This window comes from Takifugu flavidus, chromosome 8 (assembly GCF_003711565.1).
Source record: "Takifugu flavidus isolate HTHZ2018 chromosome 8, ASM371156v2, whole genome shotgun sequence".
NCBI classification, from domain to species: domain Eukaryota; kingdom Metazoa; phylum Chordata; class Actinopteri; order Tetraodontiformes; family Tetraodontidae; genus Takifugu; species Takifugu flavidus.
In genome coordinates, this window is record NC_079527.1 from 8,397,821 (window position 1) to 8,425,077 (window position 27,257).

Consider the following 27,257-nt stretch of genomic DNA (forward strand, 5'->3'; position numbering starts at 1 on the left):
TCTCGCGATAAACCGTGAGATTATGTGTCTCGCGCGCTCGAGTTTTTCCTGTTGGATTCTAAAATGGCGCATTGTTTTCACGATAACTTCGCGTCAATCTAATTAGGATTATGAAGGGTTAGAGTTTATTAGACTAAATATTCGACCCATAATGTAACTTATAATCATACGAGTGATACGACAGGGAGTTTCATTCATTTACTGGGTGCTTGGTTGAAAAATAGGTTATACGGTAAACATTGGTTGATAGCAGTAGCTAGCTAACACCTTACCAGCTAGCTAATACCCCAGTTATAATTTTTAAAGAACTGCTGCACAATTGCAACAAATATGGGTTATTTGAAATTAATAGAGATCGAAAACTTTAAGTCCTACAAAGGAAGACAGATCATTGGACCATTTCATAAGTTCACAGCAATCATCGGACCCAATGGATCTGGTATGTTATTGCAGACTACTTGTTAGCATCGGCTAGTGTTTAATATTTGATGTTTTGTTGCATTTTAAATTAAGATTGTACTAAAAGCTCGCGTTCGCTTAACAGCACTTAGACTTGCATTCAGAATGGCATGATTAGATATTGTCCTCTGCGTGATCTGGCGATATAGGCTAATAGTTTCGTCGATAAACATGGGCTTTCCAAATAGTTTCCAGTGGAGTACATTATATATCAAACCTTAATGAAAAAGAGACTGAGTACTTTATTTTCTCATACACATCAAATACTTGACATTCCTGCCCTGTAAAGCTGCCTTAAAGCTGTTTAGCTTACTAAATGGTGTCTTGCATTGACTTTGATTGAAATGCCTCTTTTGGTTACTGAAACTTTGAATGTTCCAGGGAAATCCAATCTTATGGATGCCATCAGTTTCGTGTTGGCAGAAAGAACCAGTAACCTGCGTGTAAAGACTCTGAAGGATTTGATCCATGGAGCACCGGTGGGAAAGCCAGCAGCCAACAGAGCTTTTGTCAGTATGGTGTACCAGCAGGACAGTGGCGACGAGCTCGCCTTCACCAGAGTCATCATTGGTACGATGATGCCTTTCATCGTTCGATAAGATCCAGTCTCCTCACTACCATGTGCTGGAAAAATAGAATTTTGTGTTGTTATAAATAATCAAGCCATATTTTATGTGTTCAACGTGCCACCGGGGTTATCAAGCAAATCTGTAATATCTTTTAAATCCTAAGTAACTAAGCAGTCCTACAAAATAAAATACAATTGGCAAAAAAGCTTGTTCAAACTTGCTGTTAGTTTGCCTTGACACTTTTCCTGTTGAAATCAATATAATGTAACTTGCTCAAAATCATATATTATCATAGGCAGACTAAAATGTCACTTATTTGTTTAAAAATGTATTTAATGTTGATGTTTCATTTATCAAAGGTTCATCCTCTGAGTACCGTATCAATAATAAGGTGGTGGGACTGCCCGAATACAGCGAAGAGCTTGAAAAGCTCGGTATTCTGATCAAGGCTCGGAACTTCCTGGTTTTCCAGGTGAGATAGCAATCCAAGAATTTTTGTTGAATGATTTATTTCAGCCTCTATAGTCTTGAAGTCTGTATAAATATATTTTCATCAAGTGGGTTTGACTGTGACTCAGGCAGTTAAAGAAAAAGCTACATTCATGTTCATGATTCGGTGTTTATTATTGAAGTTATGGAGCCCAGTTTTAGTCTCACACTTTTCTTCATTTAGGGAGCTGTGGAGTCTATTGCCATGAAGAACCCCAAGGAGCGGACTGCTTTGTTTGAAGAAATCTCCCGTTCTGGAGAACTGGCTCAAGAGTACGACCGCAGGAAAAAGGAGATGGTGAAGGCGGAGGAGGACACTCAGTTTAATTACCACCGTAAGAAAAATATCGCCGCTGAACGAAAAGAAGCCAAACAAGAAAAAGAAGAGGTTTGTGATCTGCTGCCTGTTATTTGAAATCTATTATATGAAAATGCGATGCATAGAAAACGCAATTGTTGTGCATGAACTCCCTCACACTGTGATTCTGTCTCTCCAACTTTCCACCAGGCTGAGCGTTATCAGCGCCTGAAAGATGAAGTGGCCAGGGCCAGTATTCAGTTGCAGCTCTTCAAATTATACCATAATGAGACTGAGATTGAGAAGCTAAACAAAGAGCTGGGCCAGCGGAACAAAGAGATTGATAAGGACCGTAAAAGGATGGACCTGGTGGAAGAGGAGCTGAAGGACAAAAAGAAGGAGCTTGGCAGGCTGATGAGGGAGCAGCAGACCATTGAGAAGGAAATTAAGTAAGCATTAATTTTTCTGTCTTAACACTGTTAACTACTAATACCATTAGGTCCCGATTAAAACCACACAATTACTTGAATGTCCCTACAGAGAAAAGGATTCTGAATTGAACCAAAAGAGGCCCCAGTACATCAAGGCCAAGGAGAACACCTCACACAAGATCAAGAAGCTCGAGGCTGCACGCAAATCACTGCAAAATGCTCAGAAGATGTATAAAAAACGCAAAGGAGACATGGACGAGCTGGATAAAGAGATGAAGGCCGTAGAGTTGGCCAAGCAAGATTTTGAGGAGCGTATGGAAGAGGAGGCCCAGAGCCAGGGCCAGGACCTCACCCTGGAGGAAAACCAGGTTAGATGACATTTTGTACTTGTTTAATAGCCTTTTCATTTAAGTTCAAAATGACTTTAAAAAAAAAATGTTTAGATTTGAAACATATCAAGTCCCCATATAAATATGTGACTACATTAAGACAAAGAAATACTGGTTGTCATGATTTTCTATGAAACCACACGTTGTTATTACTCTCCAGGTAAAAAAGTACCACCGTCTGAAGGAGGAGGCTAGCAAACGTGCTGCCACACTGGCACAGGAGCTCGAGAAGTTCAACCGTGACCAGAAAGCCGACCAGGACCGCCTGGACCTGGAGGAGAGGAAGAAAGTGGAGACAGAGGTAATTAAGATATGAGTGGCAGAGGTCAAGCAAAATTATCCTGGATGATAAACCTTAATGTGATTTCTTCTTTAGGCCAAGATCAAACAGAAGATTCGGGAAATTGAGGAAAACCAGAAGCGTATTGAAAAATTAGAAGATTATATAACAACCAGCAGGTATTCTCAATCAAAGTGTTTGTGTAGCGCCGTATTCAGTTTATCTTTAAATGTCTTTGTTTTGCCAATTCATTCTAAATCATTTCTCTCCCATTTTCTCTACAGGCAGTCGCTTGATGAGCAAAAGCGCATGGAAGAGGAGCTGACTGAGGAAGTCGAAATGGCCAAGAGGAGAATAGATGAGATCAACATGGAGCTCAACCAGGTAATTACTTGACACGTCCATGCAAATTCCTGCTGTTCCTCACCACCAAAGGCACGTCTACCATTACCATTAACTTTTGTTGTATAGGTAATGGAGCAGCTGGGTGATGCCAGAATCGACCGGCAGGAGAACAGTCGTCAGCAGCGTAAGGCCGAGATTATGGAGAGCATCAAAAGACTGTACCCAGGCTCTGTGGTGAGGGAACGTGAACACAATGCAGCTTCTGCTTGGTCAGATCCGCTTCGTAAAGTCACTTTAGTAAAAACACGCTGCCTTTTTTTCCAGTATGGCCGTCTTATTGACCTGTGCCAGCCCACTCAGAAGAAGTATCAGATTGCTGTGACAAAGGTGCTTGGCAAAAACATGGATGCCATCATTGTTGACTCTGAGAAGACCGGCAGAGATTGTATTCAGTACATTAAGGAACAGAGAGGAGAGCCCGAGACCTTCCTTCCTCTCGACTACCTTGAGGTAACTGAAACTGAAGATGAATTTTGGGTTGTTTTCTCAGTAGTGATAGAAAAATCCATTGAAGATTATGTGGTATTTCTCACATGTTTACGGAAATGTAGTGTTTACGGAATTTGAAAATTTAAAAGTACATTGTATCTTTGTAGATTTCTTTCAATTCAATTTTATTTGGTGTCATTAAAGGTGAAACCAACAGATGAGAAGCTGAGAGAGCTACGAGGAGCCAAACTGGTGATAGACGTGATTCGCTACGAGCCTCCTCAAATCAAGAAAGCCCTCCAGTACGCTTGTGGTAATGCCCTGGTTTGTGACAATGTAGAGGACGCCCGACGGATTGCTTTTGGTGGACCGTACAGGCACAAGGTATATGCCACCATGAAGTCACAACTCCCCCCAGTTTCCACACAAAGCATCAGCAGCAGCTGTATAGCAGATACACTCCCTTTCTAGTGGATTGAACCAGAATACTATTAGATTAGTATTAATATTGCATATTAAATCTCCCTCCTAAGCTATCACCTCTCTCTGCCTCCAGACGGTTGCCCTGGATGGCACTCTGTTCCAGAAGTCTGGAGTCATCTCTGGAGGAGCCAGTGATTTGAAGGCCAAGGCTAGACGTTGGGATGAGAAAGCAGTGGACAAGCTGAAGGAGAAAAAAGAAAAACTTACAGATGAACTCAAGGTAACCTACTGTTATATTGGTCCTACCGTCATGGGGCAGGTTAAGATTTGATCCCACTGTCAGAACTTACATAAACCCACAACACTTTAACCATTTGCTTTGTAGGAGCAAATGAAGGCCAAGAGGAAGGAGGCAGAGTTGCGTCAGGTCCAGTCTCAGGCCCACGGTCTTCAGATGAGACTCAAGTATTCCCAGAGTGATCTGGAGCAGACGAAAACCCGCCACCTCTCGCTTAACATGCAGGTACACTCTGGTTATACCTCATCATTTTCCTCTGTCCTGTTGGTTTGTTGGTGTGTTGGAGCTAGCTTCTTTGGTCCTGCAGGAGAAATCTAAGCTGGAGAGCGAGTTGGCCAATTTTGGCCCCCGCATCAATGACATTAAGAGGATCATCCAGTCCCGCGAGAGGGAGATCAATGACCTGCGAGACCGGATGAACCAGGTGAGACGGCTTTATTTCAAAAACGCTCTGTAAAATACTTGTTATGCAGTATTGGTGGAATATTCATGCATATATTTTGTTTTCAAGGTGGAGGACGAGGTGTTTGTTGAATTCTGTAAGGAGATTGGGGTGAGAAACATCAGAGAGTTCGAGGAAGAGAAAGTAAAGAGGCAGAATGAGATCGCAAAGAAGCGGTGAGTTTAGTTCTACCATCAGTCTAGCCGCGTGGTTGGATCACGTGATCACGTCTTTGTCTCCACCTGACACACATGATTTGCTTCAGTCTTGAATTTGAGACTCAGAAGACCCGTCTGGGTATCCAAGTCGACTATGAGAAGAATCAGCTAAAGGAGGACCAGGAGAAGGTCATGATGTGGGAGCAGACTGTCAAGAAGGACGAGGCTGAAATCGAGCGGCTAAAAAAGGTGAAAAAACCGAGGTGCCTGAAAACTTTGGTGCGCTATTTAATTCTTGAAACGTGTTGCTACTTTTCGTGTGCTTTTGTTCTGCAGGAGGAGCACAGGCACATGAAGATAATCGATGAGACGATGGCCCAACTGCAGGACCTGAAGAACCAGCACCTCACTAAGAAATCCGAAGTCAATGATAAGAATCACGAGATGGAGGAAATCCGCAAGAAACTGGGTGGTGCCAACAAGTCAGTAGCGGAACCCTCACAGATGGTTCTATTTACAGTGGGGGGTCATCAGAAGTGTTTCTGACCTCGATTTGATTCACCATCTTTCAGAGAGTTGACTCAGCTACAGAAGGAAGTGACCGCTATCGAAACCAAACTGGAGCAGAAGAGGAGCGACCGTCACAATCTGCTACAAGCCTGTAAAATGCAGGATATCAGACTGCCTCTTATCTCTGGAACACTGGATGACATGAACCAAGGAGAGGTAGTCACTGATTATGAATGGAATGAATAGATGATCGATAGAGCTTTAGATTAGTGGATCATACCATATGTCTTATTGCAGGGGAGTTCCCAGGCTGATGACTCCAGCAGCCAGAGGACGTCCAGCAGTGTTCTCGCTAAGGAGGCTCTCATAGAGATCGACTATAGTAACCTGTCTGAAGACCTAAAGGTATCTGTGCCATCACAGCAGCATCTTATATGGCTTTACTGTTGTCTTTCTGAGGTGACAGTAGAGACAAGATGGAGATCTTTTTCCAGCACAGACTCTCAGTTTCGCTCATCCGAAATTCACACAGGATACGTTGTCGGAAGAAGAAATCAAAGCAGAGACAAACACGCTGCAGCAGCGTCTGAACGAGCAGCAGAGCATCCTCCAGAGGATCAGCGCGCCCAATATGAAAGCCATGGAGAAGCTCGAGAGCGTCCGGGACAAATTTCAAGAGACCAGTGACGGTGAGATGGAGGTCAAATTAGGAGAGACGGGAGGGAAATGAAGCTTTACGTGCTGCATCCATAATGTGATCTAATTCCTTCCACTCAGAGTTTGAGGCAGCTCGTAAAAGAGCCAAGAAGGCCAAACAGGCCTTTGAGCAGATCAAGAAGGAACGGTTCGATCGCTTCAATACTTGTTTCGAGTCGGTGGCCACAAACATCGATGAGATCTATAAGGCCCTCTCACGCAACAGCAGTGCCCAGGTATTTGTTTTGTTCTTGGCAACCTTTGCATGGTAATAAATGTTATTTATAGTAAGCGAAACCTTTCAACATCTGCTTCCTGTAGGCTTTCCTTGGCCCAGAGAATCCCGAAGAGCCCTATCTGGATGGAATCAACTACAACTGTGTGGCTCCAGGGAAGAGGTTCAGACCCATGGACAACCTGTCTGGAGGAGAGAAGACTGTTGCTGCCCTGGCTCTGCTCTTTGCAATTCACAGGTAATTCCTGACAGTTTTTAATTTAACGCGGACATTTCTGGACATTCTACTCAAACCCTCTTGTCTTCTTGTCTTCCAGCTACAAACCCGCCCCCTTCTTTGTCCTGGATGAGATTGATGCCGCCTTGGACAACACAAACATCGGCAAGGTCTGTTCACTAATGGCGTGATTATTGCTGTTTGTGCTGGGAATACTTTTATGAGCACAGCACATGATTTCCCTCTTGTACCCTTAAGGTGGCCAATTACATCAAGGACCAGTCTGTACAGAACTTCCAGGCTATTGTTATTTCCCTCAAGGAGGAATTCTACACCAAGGCAGACTCGCTTATCGGCGTTTATCCAGAGGTTTGTGTTAATACTAAGTGCTAATTTCATATTGCTGCTCTGTAGTTAATCTCAATTTACTTTTTTAGCTCTTGCTAAATAAACAGCAATCTGGTGGAAACGTGGTTACCTGATGGCTGAATTTATTCTGCCTTTTCTTCCGTTCACAGCAAGGAGACTGCGTCATTAGCAAAGTGCTGACCTTTGACCTCTCTCAGTATCCTGATGCCAACCCTAATCCAAACGAGTAGGATGAGCACTTGCAACATGTCGACAAGTTGGACATCGTCTGATAGAGAAAGTATTCTGTAGTAGTCACTGATCATGTATTCACTAGATCCCATCTTACTCTTTATTGCCCTTTTTAATATGTTAGAGTAGCTGTTTTTTTATTTTTAAGTTTGGGTGAGAGGTTATCAATAGTGACAACCAGGATGTATGTACTATATATAAACCAGCCATTTCTTAATTTGACCAGAAGCATAATTATAATAATCAGCAAAGTGAATAATAATCATGTGGAAATATGACCTTTTTTATCTGACTGATGTGGTAAATTTGTGTTTTCAGATCTTTTTATACTGTCACAACCCTCTTTTTTCAATGGTGTGCTTTAAGAACCTTCTTCTGTGTCCTATGTTGTGTTTCCAGTTTTCATGCGCTATCTTCTGTAAAGCCTAATCAGCAAAGTTTTTACATTATGGTGGACACATTCCCGTAGCTAAATAAAGACTAGTTGGCTGTTATGAGACCACTGAGAACCGTCATCAGATTCACTGCTGTGAGAAAACTGTTCACACTCGGCTTTAGGTACATGCAAACTACATGAGATCATTGTCAAGTCTGTTTTATTACTTTACTTCAATAAAAACATCAACATTATAAGTTCCTCTGTGACATTGATTGCAAGATTACATGTTCTCAAAAATCATTTACTGCATTTTTAAACATTTAGATGCAGAATACACAATGACGCTTGAGTTTCCATTCCTAAACTGGACTCTGCTGCGCTGGGCCAGGCTTATTTTGGGGGGCTCTCAGTTTACAAGCTGCAGCAAACAAGCTGCGACCATCTCGCAAAGGCAAGCTGGACCTGTACAGGAGCAAGCACTAATGTCCAGTTCTTTGGTTTTAAAAAATGCACACAAACATTAAAATGATGGTGCTTGGTGTTGAGTTCTGATGATCGGAAGATGTTTCAAAGGCCTGCGGCCGTTTACGTTCAGGCACAAAATGGGAAACAAGTGCAATCAATTCTGAACTAGCCGCCGGGAGCCCAAGTGTTTAAATCAAAGTCAACCATACTCCAGGTATGTTGCAGATATAAAAGGTGCTTCCTCATCAGAATCTACCAACTGCACGAAAACAGTGGGGAGCACGAGACAAAAAAACTGTGAACTTTTACTAACAAAAAAAACAATATGTGCACGACAGCACCAGATGTATAAGTCAACTGGCGGCACAGTTGGACTTTACCGGGCCTGGATGCACAGAAGGTGGAGCTGCTGTCCTCACTGAAGTGCAGAACTAAAATCAGCATCTGCGTCCTGGTTGTGTGTGAGTCTGCCTCGCTTCCATCCTTCGTTAAGACACTCCGCTCACGCTGTTGTCCCACAAGGCTCATGGAATGGATAACCTCAACCATGATTACAAAGAAGTCTGTTTACAGCTTTTTATTGGCATAAACAAATCTGAAGATTTAAATCATTCGTCAGATATTTTTTGTTTTGTCTCTAAATTAAACTGGAGCCAGGCTTCGAGATGGGGTCAACAGGACTGGTGAATTCACTGGAGGTGGAATCCGTGTTCAGTGTCAAAAACCTACTTAAGACAACCACATGACCTCTATACTTGGGAGTTAGACCCAGGCAACCCCTGCGAGGAGGGAATTATGGGTACTGGGCGTCTCTTTCTCCTCACGGCTGGATCTGGCGGGGCGGATGTCCGCGGGGCCACGTCAGGAGCCGGAGGAGGAGAGACGGGAACGGGACGCTTCTTTTTTGCCGGCGGGATGGGGCCGCAGCGTTGGCTGAGGATGCCCTGGGCCACGCTCTCCATGTCGTCCTCGGTCGTGCGCATGGCCTCCGCCATCTCCTTCTTGGTCTGGGTCACAAAGTTGGGGTCTTTCGCCAGAGAGGCCAGACCCCCGCTCACCAGAGCCTGGGGGAGAATGACAAATTCAAAGGAAATTTAGGGAGAGAAGCGACAAACATGGTTCAATCAAGGACGTAGCTCCAGTCCGGGAAGACCGCCTGTTGCTAAAAACAGCTGCTTATCATCTGTTCGTGGCAGATGTGAGGACATTTCCTGCTGATAACGGGGAAATCCATCAGGCACATGCTAGTCAGTCCCGCCTCCTCTCTTACCTCCTGGACGAGCCGGTCGGCGGCAGAACTGGAGCTCTGACTCTGGCTGTCCAGGTGGTCGGGCACATAAGGAAACTGCAGAGAGAATAACTGTGTTGCTCATATGAGCCTGCGATCACCACTCCCAACGGAGTGTGTGATGATCTCTTACCTGTGTTCTGTCCGTCCTCACCGTGAGATTCCAGGAGGGTGTGTCGTCTGAACAGAGACGTGATGAAGACATTTATATTTCAAAGACGGACATGTGAACAGGCACTTAAATGTAAAGCCTGCTGACTTTAGCTGGACTCATTGTCAAACCTGTCTCTACGTCTTCAACCGGATGATAAAATTCTCCCGGGCTGCCCTCTCTCTCAAGTGTCAACCTGAAAAATACAGAAAGAGAAAAGCTCATCTATCGTTGGACAGGTCCTCGTCCTCGGTCAGCACATGCTTGGACTCACTCGGCGAAGGCGTTGTTGTTGCTGTTGTTTTTTGGTGCCGTCGGGGTGAAAAGATCAGCTTCGGGTTGGCTGTCGGAGAACTTGAGCGGCCGCTGGTTGGTCACGTGCTGCGGGTGCTCGTTGGCTGGATCGGAGGAGAACTCGTCCACACGGTGTCCGAACAGGCTGTGAGATCGCTACAAATGCAGGTACGAGCGGTGAGGTGATGGTGCCGAGCAGGCGCTGGGCATTGTTCAGATTTGAGGGCTTTTACGTGGTAAATGCCTTCTTCTCCTGCCTCCATCGCTCGGTCCATCTCCTCCTCATTCTGCAGGTCCCCTGAAATAGTTCTGTGCATCTCTGGAACCAGCTCATCATCGATGGCCCTCAGACCAGCCTGGAAATCAGAGCCAGTCCAGTCAGCACAAAAGATCACCCAGATAAGAAAGCAGTTCCATAATGATCTAAAAAAACATGCTCGCCTGGATCTCTGGGCCCGACGCGCTCTTCTTATTGGGGCGGTAGCCGTAGTACTCCTCCTGACACTTCAAGAACTTCCGGAAATGGTCCTGAAGAAGGAAGGTGGCGTAGAATTTCCCCACGGTCACCTCATCATCTGAAACCAGACACACCGCGGTGCTGTCAGACCTAAAAAATGATATTAATCATTTTCCAAAGTAAAAGTGTCGGTAATGTCACCTCCGATAGGGGGGATGACCTGATCCAGGAGTTTCATGCTGGTCCGTTTCCAGATCTGCTTTATGATGGCCCGCAGTTCCTCGTTGGCCTTCTCAAAGTTACCTGTTCAGAACAGTCCAGTGAATCTGTCAACTAACCATAAAAATCCAACAATGTGGATTTGTGTACCTTCAGTCTTGATCTTGAGAGCAGTCCGGACCAGAGCAAAGAGGGTGGCGTTGAAGGTGACCGTGCCGTCGCTGTTCAGAGGCATGTTCATACCGACCAGCCGCTACACACGGAGCGTTGTCAGAGCACCGAAAAACGCAAATCCAAATCTGCAAAGCATCCGAGCGTCTCTTTCACGGAGGCGCTCATTGTTGCATATGTACCTTGCATGCTGCTCGATGAGGACAGAATTTGCCGAAACCAAGCGGAGGCTGGATGCGCCGCAGCAAAGTGACCACGTCCAGGTGTTTAATTCTCCCCCTGTGAGGTCAGACAATCATCTGATCATGTAATGAAACGTCCACCACGCAGGTGGAGAGCAACGTTCAGGCGTACGTGGCCTCGGGGTCATATTCTGCCCAGATCTTCTTAAACTCGTCCAGATGGTGTGGACCGAGGAGGGACCAGTCCCGCGTCAGGTAGTCAAAGTTGTCCATGATCACAGCGACAAACAGGTTCAGGATCTGGAGTGTGTGTGTGTGTGTGTGTGTGTGTGTGTGTGTGTGTGTGTGTGTGTGTGGAGGGGTAACAGAGAATGTCAGCCTGCGTCTCCCACACTGTTTCACTGTGAAATTGGGATGTTGCTCACCAGGAAGGCACACAGACAGTAGAAGCTCAGGAAGTAGATGACAGCAAAGTTGGACCCACAGGTGTATTCCTCTCCCGGCAGGAAGTCAGACTTGGGGTCGCACTTTTTTCCGTACATGGACGCCATCATGACCTCCTGCCAGTCCTCTCCAGTGGCACATCTGGGCATGATAACACACAACTTAGCTCCACGTTGTAACCAATCGTATCCCAGCTAACAATCTTGGCTCACCGGAATAACATGAGAACAGCCTGAGGGAATGTCTGGAAGTTGTTGTTGCGGTGGATTTGGGTGCCGTCCAGTAAGGCCACCTTTCCAAATATCTAAAGGAGGGTGCAACACAAACGCAGGAATGTTGGAATGGTGCAGAATTATTCATTCATTCATACAGGAACAGGAAGTACCTGCATCCCGATGACAGCGTAGATAAAGAAGAGCATCACGATGAGCAGAGCAACATGAGGGAGCGCCTGCAGACAATACACCAGCACCGTCAAGAGAAAATAATACAGAAACGATGACAATGGACGCGAGAACAGAGACCTGGAAAGACTTGATGAAGGTCCACAGCAGGTTACGGATTCCCTCTGAGCGGTTGAGCAGCTTGACCAGACGCATGACACGGAAGAGTCGGAAGAACGTGATGGACACTGATGCATTTTCAGAGTCCTGAGTTTAAAAAAACAACAAGGATTTGATGAAAAGAAGAATAAACAAGCTGCTTCTTTTCATACAGGCAAACTTTTGCTCACCGCGATGGCTTGCATGGGGTTTGTATCCTGCACCAATGAAGAGACGACACGATGTAAGTCCCATCGGCAGCGATGGATAACGTTATTGCATCATATATGAGGAGCTCAAAGCATACGTAGTATTATACACACATTTTTACTACACAAAACACAAGGAAAGGTTAACATTAGGGGCACTTTTTCACCTCTGAAGAGTTTACAAAGCCTCTCGAGCCTCTTAGTTGCAAAAAACTACATTAATATTAATTTGTAACTCATGCAAAAGGATACAGCCACACTGAAAATATCACAATTTTACTCCAGTGCACTCGTCATTAATCATTTTTAATGCATTAATGTGGCTGTATTCAGCGCCAGGGTCTTGTGGACTACTTGAGTTATACTGGAACATGAAGACCTCGAGGTGTTATCTTACACTGGGGTTAGACAGACAGACAGACAGACAGACAGACAGACAGACAGACAGACAGACAGACAGACAGACAGACAGACAGTTTAGTGGAGATCACAGTGAAGTGCTCGCACAGCAAGGCTCATGCAGCACTGCGGTGCAGATCAGATATTTACAGCACAGCCATGGAGACAGTACAGTCCACCACTGGAGGCCAGGGCAGTCTGTGGAGGACAGACAGACGAGTGAGCCCGTGGGGGGGGGGTCGGATGGATGGGGACAGAGAGAAGGGTGAGGAAGTCTATTACAAGCCGGTGTTTGTGCATGATAAAGGTGTGGCTGATGCACTGCAAAAGATGGCCGAACAAGGGCGGGACGGGGGAACGAATGAGCTTGTGTGTCGTTCATCACATCACATCCTCACTTTGTGCAGACAGAAATAAATGTTAATGGGATGGAGGTGTGGCATGTTGTTATCAGAGTGAGCCGTTTGGTTGGAAAAAAAAGGATGCAGTGGGGACGGTGGAGTGGGTGATGTCGGGTGGAGATGGGTGACAACAGTACTGACCACTTCCTGTGAGCTAGTACCAATCAGCTGTGGGGTCACAGTTATATTTTTCGGAGTCAGAGCATTGATCAAATCAGACAAATGAATTCACTTTTATCAGACGCCTCATCGAGTCGTCGGACGTTTTCATACGCAGCACCTGCGTCTGATATCAGGATCGAAACAGACTCACATCAACTTCGCTCAGGATGACATCCACCACGCTGCCAATGACGATGATGAAGTCAAAGACGTTCCAGGGGTCTCCAAAGTAACCCTGCAGGAAGAGGTGAGGACACATTGTTGACAGAAACCATTAAACTGACCACTAAAGGGTTATTTTTACCTTTATTTTGAAGGCCATGAGTTTGAGAATCATCTCCACGGTGAAGAGCACCGTGAAGATCAAGTTCAGCATGTCTGAGATCTTGGTCACATGGTCCGACTGGTTGCAGTGCTGTTGCAAACGAAAACAAAGGTTAGAACCGGCGTCGCTGCAAATACTGACTATAGTCCGTGTTGTCGTGTACCTGCATGCCCAGACAGAGCGTGTTGAGCATAATCAGGAAGAACATGAGGTACTCGAAGTAGCAGGAGGTGACAATGTACCAGACTCTGTACTGGTAGGGATTTTTGGGGATGTAGCACCTCAGAGGACGAGCTTTCAGGGCATACTGCACACACTGACGCTGCGGGGGGGCAGGAGGCGGGTGAGAAGACATCAATTCAGTTTCTCAGTGTCCTGATCAATGAGCGGGGCCCCCTACCTGGTTCTTGTCCAGCTCACAGTCTTTATACTCCTGCTCACCCTGCTCCTGGAAAGTGACGATGACGAAGCCCACAAAGATGTTCATCATGAAGAAGGCGATGAGGATGATGTAGACGATGAAGAAGATGGACACATCCACACGATTGTTAAAGACGGGGCCCATGTCCTCTTTGTCTGAATCGATGGCCCGGTACAACAGCCTGGACACAAGCAATGAGATGAAAGGAGGACACCCGCGGGACTAAGATAGAATCAGGATCATTTGTGGACATGAAATGTCAGCAGATGGAGCGATATGTTGCTTTTTCTATCCTCTCTGGCTCAGGATAATGTCATTATTTCCTCAACTCACTGTCAACATAATTAAATGATCCTGTCAAACAGACAGGATGGGAGCCGAATGGAAGGCAAACTCACTCCGGCCAGCCTTCAATTGTGGAAACAGTGAAGAGAGCGAGCATGCCGTAGAGCACGTTGTCAAAGTTGAAGTCGCTGTTGAGCCACATCCTCTCGGCCAGCACCGTGTCCTGAAGAGAATTCTCCATGTGCTTTAAGAAGAACCCCCTGAGAACAGACACAGAAGGCCCCCTCAGAAATAGCCTGCCAGTGCACAGGAATCCTGCGTGTGACTATAGTTTTCTTACTGGCATTCCTCATGGGTCACTTTGGATAAGTCTGTGCAGCTGTAGAATTTACCCTAAAGGAGGGGAGGTGGGGGGTTATTGAGGACTTTAATACCCTAGACCAGCAGGAGGGCTATAATTACAGCTGAATTGTCTGGAAATAACATACAAAAATGCTCACGTGGTGGTTTTATTCTCACTAACCTACCTTGAAGAGTTGGACTCCGATACAAGCAAACATGAAATTCAGCAGCATGGTGACCAGGACGATGTTGCCGATGGTTTTGATGGCCACGAACACGCACTGGACCACGTGCTGCCGTTACACAAAGGAGGCTCATTAAACATTGTGTTCTGCAGTGAAATATGCATCTGAGGTCTTTGTTCCATCCTTTAATGTTACTTTTTGGATTGTATTTGATCCCGTTACTCTAATGTTAAAGGCTAATCTGGTCGTTATTAAGAGTTTCGGCATCGTTTTCTTGCGATTTGTTCAAGAGCCACAGTCGTACCTTCAACCCCTTGGCTCTGTTGATGGCTCTCAGAGGTCTCAGCACCCTCAGCACCCTGAGAATCTTCACCACGGAAATAGCGCTGGATCTGCATAAAAGACACAACCCAGCAGTCCATTTTATACGATTCTTGTTTTTGCATAGTGGGAGATCTGACGACTCACTCCATCCCCATAGAAAGCAGGGAGACCCCGACCACAATCAGATCCAGGATGTTGAAGGAGTTCCGGCAGAAGGAGCCCTTGTGCATGAATGCTCCATAAACTGTCATCTGTCAGGCAGAAACATGAAGTGCGACAAGATTATTAACCTGAATTAACAGGTGTCTACCTATTACATGAGCTCACGTCACCTTCAGAACGATCTCGATGGTGAAGACTGTGGTAAAAACAATGTCTGCATAAGCCAAAATCTGCAGGAACACCAAAATGATGCATAATTTTTAGTCCTTTGTTTCCAATGTGGACGAAGATCTGATCCTGGGTGGTTACCTGGTTCCTGTAGGATTTTGGGTCAATGGGGTCCTCAGCAGCCAGCGAGATGGAGGACAGCAGGATGAAGAGGAGGATTAAGTTTGTGAAGGATGAAGCATTTATGATCTTGTAACACAGCTTGCGGAACCTAGACGATAAAGGAAGATAAATATCAGCCTCTGTGGTTGAAATCGCTGTTCTGCTACCGTGATGATCCTCGGGTTGGGGCTTCTATTCATACTTGTTTTGAGGGCCAAAAATAAAAAAGGAGCTGGCTTCAGGCAATGGAACAGCTTCCTCCTTCAGCTGCAAGTCGGCCATTGGTCTGGGCCGAGGGCTGATGGGAATTTCAGGCTCTACCTCCTCATCATCTCCTACAGTTTAGGAGAAATGAGTAGTTAATATCAGCAGTATTAGACACTGAAGAGGGATTTCTCTGTTTATGCTAACGTCCTTTAGGTTACCTGGGAAGTCATTAGGCGGGAACGGATCTTTCACTTCATTGACATTGGACTCAAACTCATCGATTTTGAGCTGACAAACAAACCAGCAGTAGCATCATCATCATCATCATCATCATCATCATCATCATCATCATCATCATCATCATCATCATCATCATCATCATCATCATCAACAACAACAACAACAGCAAGAACAATAATGAATGCTAACTTTAGCTGTGGTGGGCATGCCCTCTATCTTGGCTCGTTGCTCTGCCAGTTTCTTTGCTATCCTCTCCCTCTCCTCGTCTGTCTTTTCTGGCATTTTGGACCTGAATAGTTCAGGGAAGAAAGGAATGGAGGAGAATTTGAGCTGAGCAGCATCTGAGAACCTGACATCATCATCTTGTATGATAACTCACCTGAGTAATTTTCTCCTCATTTTCTCCTCTGCCTTTTCTTTCTGAGCAGAAGTGAGACTCTCTGCTTCGGCCAGGTTGTCCACAGCGATGGCCAAGAACACGTTGAGGAGGATATCTGACAGCAGAGCTCAGGAAAACAAAATGATATGCTAATATCAGCACTGTGAACATGGTAGCATATTTAAATCAGTGTTTCAGTGTTATGTCCTTAAGACATGGTAAGGATACAGTTCCCACAGACAAAGAGGACGATAAAGTAGATGGAGACCAAGATGCCTGGAATCACAGGCCCTCCGTAAGCCATAATTCCATTATACATGATGTTTGTCCATTCCTCTCCTGTCAGGATCTGCAGGAAGTTCACACGTTTAAAAGGGTCCATGTCACGCTGCTCCCGCACACTCAGCCCGTACCTGAAACACACTGATGAGGGCCTGCGGGAAATTGTCAAAGTTGCTGCGCCTGGGTCTGTGATCAGAAAAGTTGAATTTGCCCCCAAACACCTGCATCCCCAGCAGCGAGAAAATGACAATGAAGAGGAAGAGGAGGAGGAGCAGAGAGGCGATGGAGCGCACGGAGTTCAGAAGAGAAGCCACGAGATTACTCAACGAGGTCCAGTACCTGTGAAAGCATTTAAAGTTGTTTAACACCATTAAATAAAACAACAGATTCATGCCACAACACGGCGGTGGAGAACTTACTTTGTGACCTTTAGGATCCTCAGCAATCGGATGCACCTAAGCACAGAGAACCCCAGCGGCGTCACGGCTCCAGCCGAGAACATGATCATCTCCAGGATTCCACACAGCACCACGAAGAAGTCAAAGCGGTTGAACAAGGACATGAAGTAAGCTCTGAGGCCCAGCGCGTACATCTTGATGAACATTTCGATGATGAAGAGCACCAGCAGCACACGACTGGCCACATCTGACAGGAAGGGGATGAAAAGATGGAACCAGAAACAAAGCTTATGGGGGGGGGGCTTGCATGTATTGACCTCTGACCTTGTAAGGAAGTGAGCCACTCAGGCTGGTGGTGGTGCTCTGTGGCTATGGTCAGAGTGTTGAGGAAGACCAGGAACATCACCAGCCAGTAAAAGCTCTTGGTTTTCACATACACCAGACACTTCATCCTGAAGAAACGATTCCAGCGACGGGCAAGACGACTGAAAAAAACGGGGAAACAAAACCAGCTCAATAAGCCACGACTCCATGATCCGTAAAAATGTGCAAGTTGCTTTCTGAAGGCCCACTAGTAGTAGATGATCCGGCTTTTGCCTTCCAGGCCGTAAAGACTGTCTGTGTCCGAGTCTCCGCTGGTTAAAGGCAGCAGTCCTGACAACAGAAGGACGTTGATTGGTTTAAAGGTTATACACGGAGGGAGGTGAGCTCAGCTGGTCCATGGCGCCGACCTTTTCCTTCACGGTCTGCATCCAGGACTTCAGCGTGAGTGATCCACTCCATGTAGCCGTGCAGGTCTTCATCCAGCTGCTGACGCTCTCGCAGCTTCTGGAACTCTCCACGTGACCGGGCCTTCTCTCGTTCTTTGGTAAACTCTCTGGGAGGAAGAGAAAAAGCAGGCCATGACTTTATAGAACCAAGATGTTTGCCACTGAAGGATGAGGAGAACAGCTGTCTTACCCACTGAGAACCCCCAGAACCAGGTTGAGTACAAAAAAAGAACCCAGCAGAATGAGAGGGACAAAGTAAAGCCAGGGCCATTCATTTCCGATGGCATCATTCACCTGGAAGTCAACATTGGAGTAAATATAAACAGCTCATGTTCACAACACCTGACATTTAGGGACTTGGTGTCAGAGGCGTTCGCAGACCCAGTAGAGTACTTTAGTCCACCCCTCCATGGTGATGCACTGGTAGACCGTCAGCATGGCGAAGCCGATGTTGTCAAAGTGCGTGATGCCGTTATTGGGCCCCTCCCAGCCGGGCCGACACTCAGACCCGTTGATGGTGCAGCGGCGTCCGTTGCCAGCCTGAGCGCAGGGTGCCGGCAGCTCACCTTCCGCCGTGGAGTAGATATCTGTGCACCAGAAAGAGACGAAACCGCTGATCTCAGAACCCACTATCGGAGACTGTAGTGTGGAAGGTTTGATGATACAAGCGTGTGGATCCGACTGTGTCCTTCAGACGTACTTGTGCCAGTGTAATAGCAGGTTTTGTGCATTTTGCATTTGAAAAGCTCCAGGCCCATGATGGCATATATGGTGACCAGCAGGAAGACGAGCAGGGCGATGTGCAGCAGCGGCAGCATGGCTTTGAGGATGGAGTTCATCACCACCTGCAGGCCTGAGAGCCAACAGTAAAATCAGCAGGAGATGCTCTTAGAGGTTCACATATAATCAACTGATGCACTGTAACAGGCGCTTACTGGGGACTCCGGAGACGAGGCGTAAGGGCCGCAGCACCCTGAAGGCTCTCAGGGCCTTCATGTCAAACCCCCCGCCCTTCTCCAGTGGCACACCTGCTATCTTGTTGATGGTATCCAAGGCGAAGGTGAAGAGGCTGCAGGAAACATCACCAAGACATACAGCGAGGTGTGTACGGTGGATTCCATACGGATAATGGACATTAGAATTCCAACTGACTAAGTGCTCCTGGGTGCAGTTGAATGAAACCCCAGGTCTCGTCTTACCCCATGAAAACGATGACAAAGTCCAGTATGTTCCAGCAGTTCCGCAAATAGGCGCCCTCGTGAAACACAAACCCATACGCCACTATCTTCAAGAAGCACTCTAATGTGAAAATAACCAAAAAGATATACTCCAAACTCTCCTGCAAAACAGGAAAAAAAGGAAATGAACACAAACCCCATGATGTATTTCACAGATTTTACATGATTTTCGTTGATTTCTGTGGTCAGATGTGGAAGCAGCTTAACCGGCGATGACTTTGGGATTTAAAATCCTATAATAGATTGAGATAATTGATGTCACTGTTATTAAACAAGCTCATTAGCTTTTATAACCTCTGTAGATTTAGCAGCTTTAGTCTGAGCCACCAGCCAGTCACGCTGTGATTAATAGAATGAAATGAATGAAATGTGGATTTAAAAAAAATCACAATAGATATAAAGTTTTTTCTTACAAAGGCAACTTAAAATAATCTCCCTGGCCTCTTATTTTTATTGACTGATGTGCTAAATATAGAACTCCCACAAATGTTCTCCCACTGAGCAGAGTGAGTGAGCCGCTGCAGCGTTACAGCCCATTATTTTATGGGGGTATGAGCGTGGTTATATGAGGCGACGTTTGTGGCCCGTCCTGCGTCAGAGGGAGGGGACGCTGCCCCGGGCCGACCTACTTCTAAAAGGGAGGTGATGAAGATGATCGGCTCTCCTTACATCGCTCACCGCTGAGGAATGGGTGAGGAGTAAGAAAGGTCCGGGAGCCGGCCAAAGCAAAGCTATCAGAGAACTGAGATCAGTTCTGGGCCCAGCTCCACGATGAGCTGCGAATCAATCAGATTAATTTAATACCAACAGCATTGATGTTGGTGTAGAAAATCACTGGTGTGACATATCGATGTCTGAGCTCCTGTCAGGAGTCGTGGACACAGAGATCCACATATCAAATCTCCAAAGTTTCAAAACACAGTTGATCAATAAAATCCCTTAAGAAGAAGAAGAACTTCTCACTCTCCCTCGCTTCTTTCCCTCCCCAGGCAACAAGATATGTGAGACTGTCACTCCTCTCATTCAGAAAACACATGTAAAAATAGTGATCATCACTTGAATTTCTGGTAAGAATATTTGAATGTTATATAGTGAAATAGTGAGATCTGGTCAGAAAAGGTCACCTAAACAGAGTTTGAAGACAAATAATTAGCACTATGTTTGATGGCATGTTCTATCACAAAGACAGATGGACTTCCAAAAAAAGACCTGAGCTCCATCTGGGAGCATTTCAATGATGTTTAGCACTCAGCAGACCAGCTGAAGCTCAGCTCAAATCAGTCGCACACACACGCAGACGTGCACAGAACTATGATCCCACAAAACGTGAGGGGGGTTTCTTCTTGATGTCTGAAGTGAAGTGTGTCTTTTTCACACTCACCAGGCTTGCATTGGTGTTATTACTGTCTTCTTCAGGCATGGGCAAGAACACAGCTAAAGCCACACAGTTTGCAAAGATGGTCAACAGGATGATAATCTCAAAGGCTCTGGAGGGGGGAGTCAGGGTCGTAATGGAAATGGATGAACACGTGGCAGACCATCAAAAAAATCTCATCCGTCTGTTTGGGGGTTGTTGTTGGTAAAATAAAGTCATGAACCTCATCTTGATATCAGCTAATCGAGCAGCCAGCAAATGTGGACCCCCTGTAACCCTGCCTGCTGTGCTACGCCATTCTCACCAGTAGAGGGCGCTGCATGTGAATTCCCCTGCCAGCTCAGCATCATGTCCACTTGTGATGCCAGGAGACAGCTGCACAGCCCAAGAATAAGCCCCGACCATTTAAACACAGACAGCTCACCGGGAAAAGATAGCTCTGCTGCCAGTATTGACACATTCTAGCAACCATGGATTATAGTTTAGATCACTTCACTTCAACTTAATTTGGTTACAAAATCAAAGAAAATGACTTAATGGCTTTAAAAACAACAACCCAAAAACACGGACACAGACAAATGATGACTAAATGTAATCAGTTCTATGATATACTGAATTCCCTATGGGGACTATAAGATCACTGAGGACAATGAAGCCTCCGACAGTAGCAGCGTTTCAGAGCATTTCCATATTCATCGCTGCTGTAAAGGCTCTGAAGGCCAGATCCCAGAACAGGTTCAGTCAGCCAGGACATGAACTTTAGATAAAAAGCTTAAGGTAAGAACACAAAGCCTGTAGACTTGACTTTTAGGTGGGGCTGATACATATCAGATGCTTTAACACTCTGAGGAGGGTCTTAGCACAGATCTGATCTGCTTACCGCACTCCTCACCTGGCTGATCCTTCACTGGGGCACACAACTGCTAACAAGGGTGAACAGGGTTAACGGTGCTTCTGATACTCAAAATACTTCACATAAACCGGACGTAAAGGATACTTCCACTCCACGATGTTGATGCAGGCCTTGCGGAAGGGATTTTTGAGGGTGAAGAAGAAGAGGGACCTTGTTGGTCGAGGGTTGCCCCCCGTGGCCTGTAGCTTCTTCAGCTTCTCCTTCTGCTTCCTCTTCAGCTCCTCTTCATTCATGATGACCGGCTTTGCCGGATCTCCGTTGGTCGCCATCTCGAAGCCTCCACCTGAGACGAGCTTCCAAGGTGAATCCACTCACAGAATAATCCCAAACTGAGGCTCCGACGGCCCCCCTTTGCCAATCACTCCACTGGGATCCAGGCCTGCTTGTCCTGTGCACGTTCCTGTACCACCCTCTGACTCTCTGTCCCTCACCAGTCACAGACCTCTTCTAGGGACTCAAGGCCTGTGACAGAAAAAGCCTCCTCAGCAGGGGAAATAACAGCAGAGGGTCTGGAGGAGCAGTTGGCCCTGCTCTGGTTTAAATTTAGAGCGTGATCCACTGGCAGGCCATGCTTGGGGATGGGCACACTGGTGGGCCTGCAGGGATGGAGGGTAGAAGACTGGAGAAATGAGCAGAAAAAACCCAAACAAACTATCTGGCAGTGTGTCAGAATATCGCTGTGCTCAGCTACTGATCGGTGGTATTAAGTCAGCAAGTACGCAGCATCGAAGCGTATTATCGCATTCATTGAATACATGTATATGAAACGTATACATTTGATTTGATACATGTAATTTAGTTAAATATTATTATAGGATTACAAACAGGCATTCCCTATGTGACAATAATAAAAGTGTAAGTTGTGATGTGAAATGTTACAGACAGTACAGGCTAGTCTTTAATCTGTTTTCAATAAAAATGATATTACAAAAAACTGTTACACATAATTTGGAGCCATCAGATGAAATTCGATAAATGATGAATCCTGAATATATGTGTAACTTATGTATGAATCATTATTTTTCCTTTAATACAAGTTGGTTTTGCAGTATTAACGCTACAAGAGTGCGTGTGCGCTCGCGCGTAGTTAACGCTAGAGTTAAAATGTCGTGTACTCTTCCGCCATCTAGTGGTCATGAGTAGTAGCGCCTGGTACTGCAGCAGAGATGAAGGCTTTATCACAGAAATCTTGCACAATTTTGGAACATTTGGTTTATTTCTCATCAAGCCGAAAGTGTAGCCATACGTGGTACAATTCTTCTTCAAAATCTGACATGAACAGAACAGCTAATCACGCGATAATAAATAATACTTAAATCAATCACAAACACTGATCACAGACCAGATCCACACAAGGGCAAAAGAAAAAGGCACATATAGGGATTTTAAACTGTCAGCGCTTTTCAGTGACAGCATAATTAACCTCCAATAGCAGCTATACTGAGATTACCTTGAAATGTGCAACACTACTAAATTCACAGGTGGGGTGCAATTTGTAGGCAGGCTAAAAGTTAAACAGCGCTAAGCCTCCACTCACACACTTCGATTTACCTCTTCACATTACATTCACAAGCTGCTAATAAAACTGACAAAAGGGTTAAAGTAATGTATTAAGCGTGAAAAATAGAGATTAGAGTGCACGAGACAATCACCCTCTTTATCGTAAATTGTTCACAGGAATAATAATACAATTGGAATGAGTCAAATTCAAGATATGTGGTTGGTTGGTTTTGTTAAAGGATGATGTTCACAATGGTGCAAAATAGTTAAAAGTGATCTTGGCAAAGAGCTGCTGGAGCAACAGTGGTTAGCAGGACTAGAACAAGCTCTAATGCTGAATAAGACTTCGCTCATGGCCATCATCTCATGTCCTGTACATACCGGATATAATCTCAGAAGCTTGTATCGTCTACTCTTTGGCTTGAATATTTTTAGTTACTTTTATGTTCCAGAAAAAAATGAAAACTCACTATATGCGTGAGACAAAATGCCAATTGCACAGGTACAGCAAGCAACTCAACTCAAGTGTAATGTACGAAAAAAAATGACGATTTCTAAGACTGAATATAATTTATGAGGAAAACTGTGAACTCAAACATCAAGGAGGAAAAAAAACCTTCAGATCTTTCACAGAACCACATTATTTATAGGCTCATTGTTGCAACAACACTATGTGTAAATGTGTGACATCATCTGCAAATGCACAGTGACATGTGGGAATGTGCACACAATTTTGGAAACCCGTGTTCAGGATTAAAGTGTGTGCCCACTTGTAAATGTGCAATAAAATCTGCAGATGTGAACACCGAGATATATGTGGAGACAAATGTGTGTATGTGCACGGATACTGATGGCTGAGAAGCTGGAGCATTTTAGCTGTAGAGGCCAAACTTTACAGCTAAATCACCAGTTCCAGGGGGAGAGGCCTGTGAGCAGCCAGTCACATGACCCCCTGACCTGCAACGGATGATATTTCTGTAATGTTTACAGCCAAATACTTTGACCTTTCAGTCGCTAATAAACGTGCAAATGCACTCATTTGTCTACACATACAGCCCGATCTTCACATTTGGGGAATTTTTAAAATACTTTTACAAGTGGGCGCACACTTTAATTATGAATACGTTTGCAAATTTGTGCGTACAATTCCAAATCTCCCAACACATTTGCAGATTGTGCCACACATTTACAAGTAATCTTGCTACAACTACAATCCTACAAAAAAAGGTGTGCCCTTCAACAGAATCAGCGTGTACTTTGTAAAATAATTGAAGAAAACAAGTGGTTGTGTGGTGGGTGCATGATGAGGGGGAGAACGAGCACGTGGACAACAGGAAATCTAGTCTTGAAGCCAACTTATTTAAGGAGGTGTTCTCTTTACCAGCAACATATTTTTTTAACCCAGAGGTTTTGGAATTAACCGACCATCTTACTAGATGAGCAGAACGGAATAGTGAGGGAATGCTTGTTGGGGGGAGCGGTGCAGAGCAAAGGCAGAGCTGGTGGCAGCAGAAGAGCACTGAGCCCAGACAGGTTGCTTTCTCTACACCTCAGGTCACCTCTCGAGTTTAACTCAGCATTTTGTGGCGGTCAAAGACAGTCTTGCGTTGCTCCTGGACCTGCTTCTTCCAGCGCTGCTGAGCGCCTTCGACCCGCTCCAGGACCGTGTTTCCTCTCGCCGGGCCGCCGCTCATTTGTGGTTGTATGTCCTGAGAGTAAGCAAACACAGACGCACGCATTGATTCAATACAATGATATTAATCCCAGAAATAAACACACGTATAAAACGGCACTTACTTCAGAGTCCTCCTCATTGTGCAGCGTTTGGGCGAGTGGGTCAGGCTTGCGAATCAGAGGGTCCACCAGAAGCAGGAAGAGCATGTAGAGCAGCAGCGCACCAACAACAGACAGGAAAATGATGATGGTCACCTGCAACGCACAGCACTTTAATCGGCTTCCATTTTTAAATTTGCCGTCCAAAATCGGCGCTAAAGTCAGCAGTACCCTGATAGTGTTGGTGCTTCTTTCCTCGTACTTGCACTCGCACAACAGGCAGTAAGCCTCCACGTCATTTCCTGGGACTGGCATGGGGTCCACAACATGGAGGCAGTTACTGCAGGGGTGGGGGGTAAAATAATAGTTGTGATGCAAATTCAGACAAGTGCCAGGAGGACGTCATAGTTAAAGACGTACACTATTACTTACCAGTCCTTCTGTGTGAAATTTCTGTTATAAATGTGGCCGCTGATGTTTCTGTAGGGAGGGCAGATGCATTTGCAGCGAACATCATCGAAGCTCTGCAGATTAAAGAGGCGTCATAGTGGAGTTGAACAATGCGGCTGTCAGCACCACACAAGGTTCACCCAAACCCTCTCTAAAATAACCAAAATACAATAATGACGTTTCACTTTTTATGTATTTGACTGAAGCTCGTTTAGTCGATTGGTAAAACAGAAACTTTTCCCAATGACTCCATTTGCTCTTGAGTGGAAATCGATTGAATATTAGATTCCAGACAGAATTTATTACATGCGTTTTTAAGATATAAGGAAGACATTTAGCTCACAGTTGTATGAATATAACTTGTGAGGTCTATACACACCTTTGCCTGTGTCACACCAACATTATCCAGCAGAAACAGGGTCATTAAAGCGAATGCGGCCAACATCCACAGTCCCTCCCTGTCGGACGGCATTTTACCGCAGTCAAAACACCGACAAGACGATCCCCTGTAAAGTGCTCCAACGCGGGGCTAAACGGAGGCTTTGCAGTTAACAAGACAGCCGTGAAACAAAAGACATGAATATGGAAACAACAAAAAAAAATGAGTGGAACTAAACAACGAAGGTTATGCGTATGACTGATCTGACTTTGGACTTCCGGGTTGTGATCGCGCGAGTTACAATCAAAACATGTGTCAACACTGCCACCTACCGGACATAAATACAACAACAGAAACTCAAAACGTAAACCTTTATTTATTGTTCAAAATTTTGATCACACTGAAGATCCCAGTGTTACCAATATTATTAATGCAGCAATACTACAATTATACAAAAACTATTATATAGTATAACTGTAATGTAATGATATATATACTTATATATTCTAATCAAAATGTAGGTAATATTAGGCCTATAACTTATTTTATTGTAAATATACATGTGTACACATAGTGTTATTTGTTCTTTTTATTTTCAAACTTTATATCCATTTAATTCCCCATTGTAAAAGGGAAAATGACAGATTATTCCCAAACTCACAGGTCACAGGCCAAACATTTTTTTATACCAAAAACATTACCTAATCTTGCACCCATTGGTCTTTTTTTTTTTTTTTTTTTTTTAACTTGAAATGGTTGAATCTTGTTGGTTTACATAGTTTAAACAAAGGTTGTGTCAGTGATCGAGGTTACGCAGAGGGAAGGCGCTCTCCCTTCACACTGACATCATAGCTCATTATAGAAATAACCTGTAGTCTCAATTGATCTTTCTGACCACCGACTTAAGTGGTTCCTGCTAAATTACTGAGGCATGGATTACTACAGCTTATTCAAAGTATGAGTTTCTTACTGTGAAGAGAGAGGTGAAAGCAAGATTACCGGGAAATCAGGTTATTGATTAGGTCAAAAAGATGGGGCTTACATTTCAGAATTCAGCTGGGATTTTGTTTGTTGCCTCAAAGATGAAAAAAACATTCTGACACATCACAAACTTGAATACAACATTTCCACACCATAACATACATGCATACACGCGCGCACACACATGCACACACACGCACATACACACGCACACACACTATGTCCTGCTGTGAAATCAGCTGAAATGCTTTGTGGAGGGGTGTATTTCTCATCTGTTATATGGGTTTCTTTAGGACACTTGGCTGGATGCCAGTCTAGACTGTATTTGACAACCCTACCTTGAAGTTTCTTCAGGTACAAAACATCTCATCAGGAATTAATGACATGTCTTACTTACTACGACGTCAAAGCCATATTTAAGCCCTCCATTTCTCTTGGGGCTTAATTTAGGTCCTTTTTATATCTCACTAATAAGACACCTATTCTCACCTATATGCTATAGTATATATTATAATTTATGATACACATAGCATATGTTTGTTCACATACATATACTTTAAATGTGTTTGTATTGGCAGTTTGTCACCGAAACATCAGCAACAGTATCAGAAACGATTACTTAAAGTAATGGTTACTCAGCAAATCATTCTTTTTATGCCGATTTAATGCAAAAAAAAGAGCCCTCTTCATTTTGGTGGGTCTATTACATCCTCTCAGGGCTGTCATTGTAAGCCACTTAGTTTTCTGTCCTTCACGACATGTGCCTGCCCTTTACACCCTCGGGCCAATTAAAGCATAAATGACATTGGTCAGAGCTCAGTGCCAGGTCTTATTATCTGTTCAGACCTCTCATGAAGAAGAAAAGAGTCACTCAGACCGTCTTAAATAATAAAAAAAAAGATTGACA

At 44.8% G+C, this 27,257-nt stretch overlaps 3 protein-coding genes across 3 annotated transcripts; 1 reads left to right on the forward strand and 2 right to left on the reverse strand.

Moving 5' to 3' along the window:
• The first annotated feature begins 41 nt into the window (after positions 1 to 41).
• smc1a (structural maintenance of chromosomes 1A) lies at positions 42 to 7,961 on the forward strand. Its single transcript, XM_057039604.1, has 26 exons — positions 42 to 439; positions 841 to 1,029; positions 1,388 to 1,500; positions 1,702 to 1,905; positions 2,026 to 2,264; positions 2,356 to 2,614; positions 2,796 to 2,936; positions 3,012 to 3,094; positions 3,200 to 3,299; positions 3,387 to 3,494; positions 3,585 to 3,770; positions 3,954 to 4,133; positions 4,306 to 4,452; positions 4,558 to 4,695; positions 4,778 to 4,894; positions 4,982 to 5,088; positions 5,178 to 5,319; positions 5,407 to 5,552; positions 5,643 to 5,796; positions 5,878 to 5,985; positions 6,113 to 6,269; positions 6,358 to 6,512; positions 6,598 to 6,749; positions 6,829 to 6,898; positions 6,987 to 7,097; positions 7,247 to 7,961. The coding sequence occupies exons 1-26, from the start codon at positions 331 to 333 to the stop codon at positions 7,325 to 7,327; spliced, it is 3,696 nt and encodes a 1,231-aa protein (XP_056895584.1). The 5' UTR covers positions 42 to 330; the 3' UTR covers positions 7,328 to 7,961.
• Positions 7,919 to 22,189, reverse strand: LOC130529418 (dihydropyridine-sensitive L-type skeletal muscle calcium channel subunit alpha-1-like). The gene is made up of 45 exons (XM_057039598.1): positions 21,352 to 22,189; positions 20,361 to 20,466; positions 18,941 to 19,080; positions 18,677 to 18,810; positions 18,442 to 18,594; positions 18,123 to 18,328; positions 17,932 to 18,035; positions 17,703 to 17,848; positions 17,544 to 17,625; positions 17,296 to 17,456; positions 16,993 to 17,218; positions 16,705 to 16,912; positions 16,520 to 16,640; positions 16,292 to 16,406; positions 16,102 to 16,201; positions 15,891 to 15,960; positions 15,668 to 15,800; positions 15,445 to 15,574; positions 15,306 to 15,365; positions 15,118 to 15,224; positions 14,954 to 15,041; positions 14,650 to 14,757; positions 14,463 to 14,515; positions 14,236 to 14,382; positions 13,817 to 14,018; positions 13,580 to 13,738; positions 13,396 to 13,506; positions 13,243 to 13,326; positions 12,679 to 12,726; positions 12,112 to 12,138; positions 11,903 to 12,028; positions 11,764 to 11,829; positions 11,591 to 11,682; positions 11,360 to 11,519; positions 11,107 to 11,234; positions 10,935 to 11,031; positions 10,732 to 10,834; positions 10,564 to 10,665; positions 10,347 to 10,480; positions 10,139 to 10,261; positions 9,886 to 10,061; positions 9,743 to 9,807; positions 9,594 to 9,640; positions 9,443 to 9,517; positions 7,919 to 9,236 (listed from the first exon to the last, which is right to left on the reverse strand). The coding sequence occupies exons 1-45, from the start codon at positions 21,534 to 21,536 to the stop codon at positions 8,922 to 8,924; spliced, it is 5,523 nt and encodes a 1,840-aa protein (XP_056895578.1). The 5' UTR covers positions 21,537 to 22,189; the 3' UTR covers positions 7,919 to 8,921.
• A 275-nt stretch (positions 22,190 to 22,464) lies between these two features.
• Positions 22,465 to 25,670, reverse strand: tmem9 (transmembrane protein 9). Its single transcript, XM_057039608.1, has 5 exons — positions 25,370 to 25,670; positions 24,973 to 25,064; positions 24,772 to 24,880; positions 24,565 to 24,696; positions 22,465 to 24,476 (listed from the first exon to the last, which is right to left on the reverse strand). The coding sequence occupies exons 1-5, from the start codon at positions 25,460 to 25,462 to the stop codon at positions 24,336 to 24,338; spliced, it is 567 nt and encodes a 188-aa protein (XP_056895588.1). The 5' UTR covers positions 25,463 to 25,670; the 3' UTR covers positions 22,465 to 24,335.
• Between the last annotated feature and the right edge of the window lie 1,587 nt (positions 25,671 to 27,257).

Coding starts and splice junctions, on each gene's coding strand:
- smc1a (XM_057039604.1), top strand. CDS start 331: ATGGGTTATTTGAAATTAATAGAGATCGAAAACTTTAAGTCCTACAAA. Junction 2,265..2,355: donor ACCATTGAGAAGGAAATTAA/GTAAGCATTAAT, acceptor ATGTCCCTACAG/AGAAAAGGATTCTGAATTGA. Junction 3,495..3,584: donor GACTGTACCCAGGCTCTGTG/GTGAGGGAACGT, acceptor CTTTTTTTCCAG/TATGGCCGTCTTATTGACCT.
- LOC130529418 (XM_057039598.1), bottom strand. CDS start 21,536: ATGGCGACCAACGGAGATCCGGCAAAGCCGGTCATCATGAATGAAGAG. Junction 15,225..15,305: donor CCATCGAGATCGTTCTGAAG/GTGACGTGAGCT, acceptor TCTGCCTGACAG/ATGACAGTTTATGGAGCATT. Junction 10,062..10,138: donor GAGAAGAAGGCATTTACCAC/GTAAAAGCCCTC, acceptor CTGCATTTGTAG/CGATCTCACAGCCTGTTCGG.
- tmem9 (XM_057039608.1), bottom strand. CDS start 25,462: ATGCCGTCCGACAGGGAGGGACTGTGGATGTTGGCCGCATTCGCTTTA. Junction 25,065..25,369: donor TTGGTGTGACACAGGCAAAG/GTGTGTATAGAC, acceptor TTTAATCTGCAG/AGCTTCGATGATGTTCGCTG. Junction 24,881..24,972: donor AATTTCACACAGAAGGACTG/GTAAGTAATAGT, acceptor CCACCCCTGCAG/TAACTGCCTCCATGTTGTGG.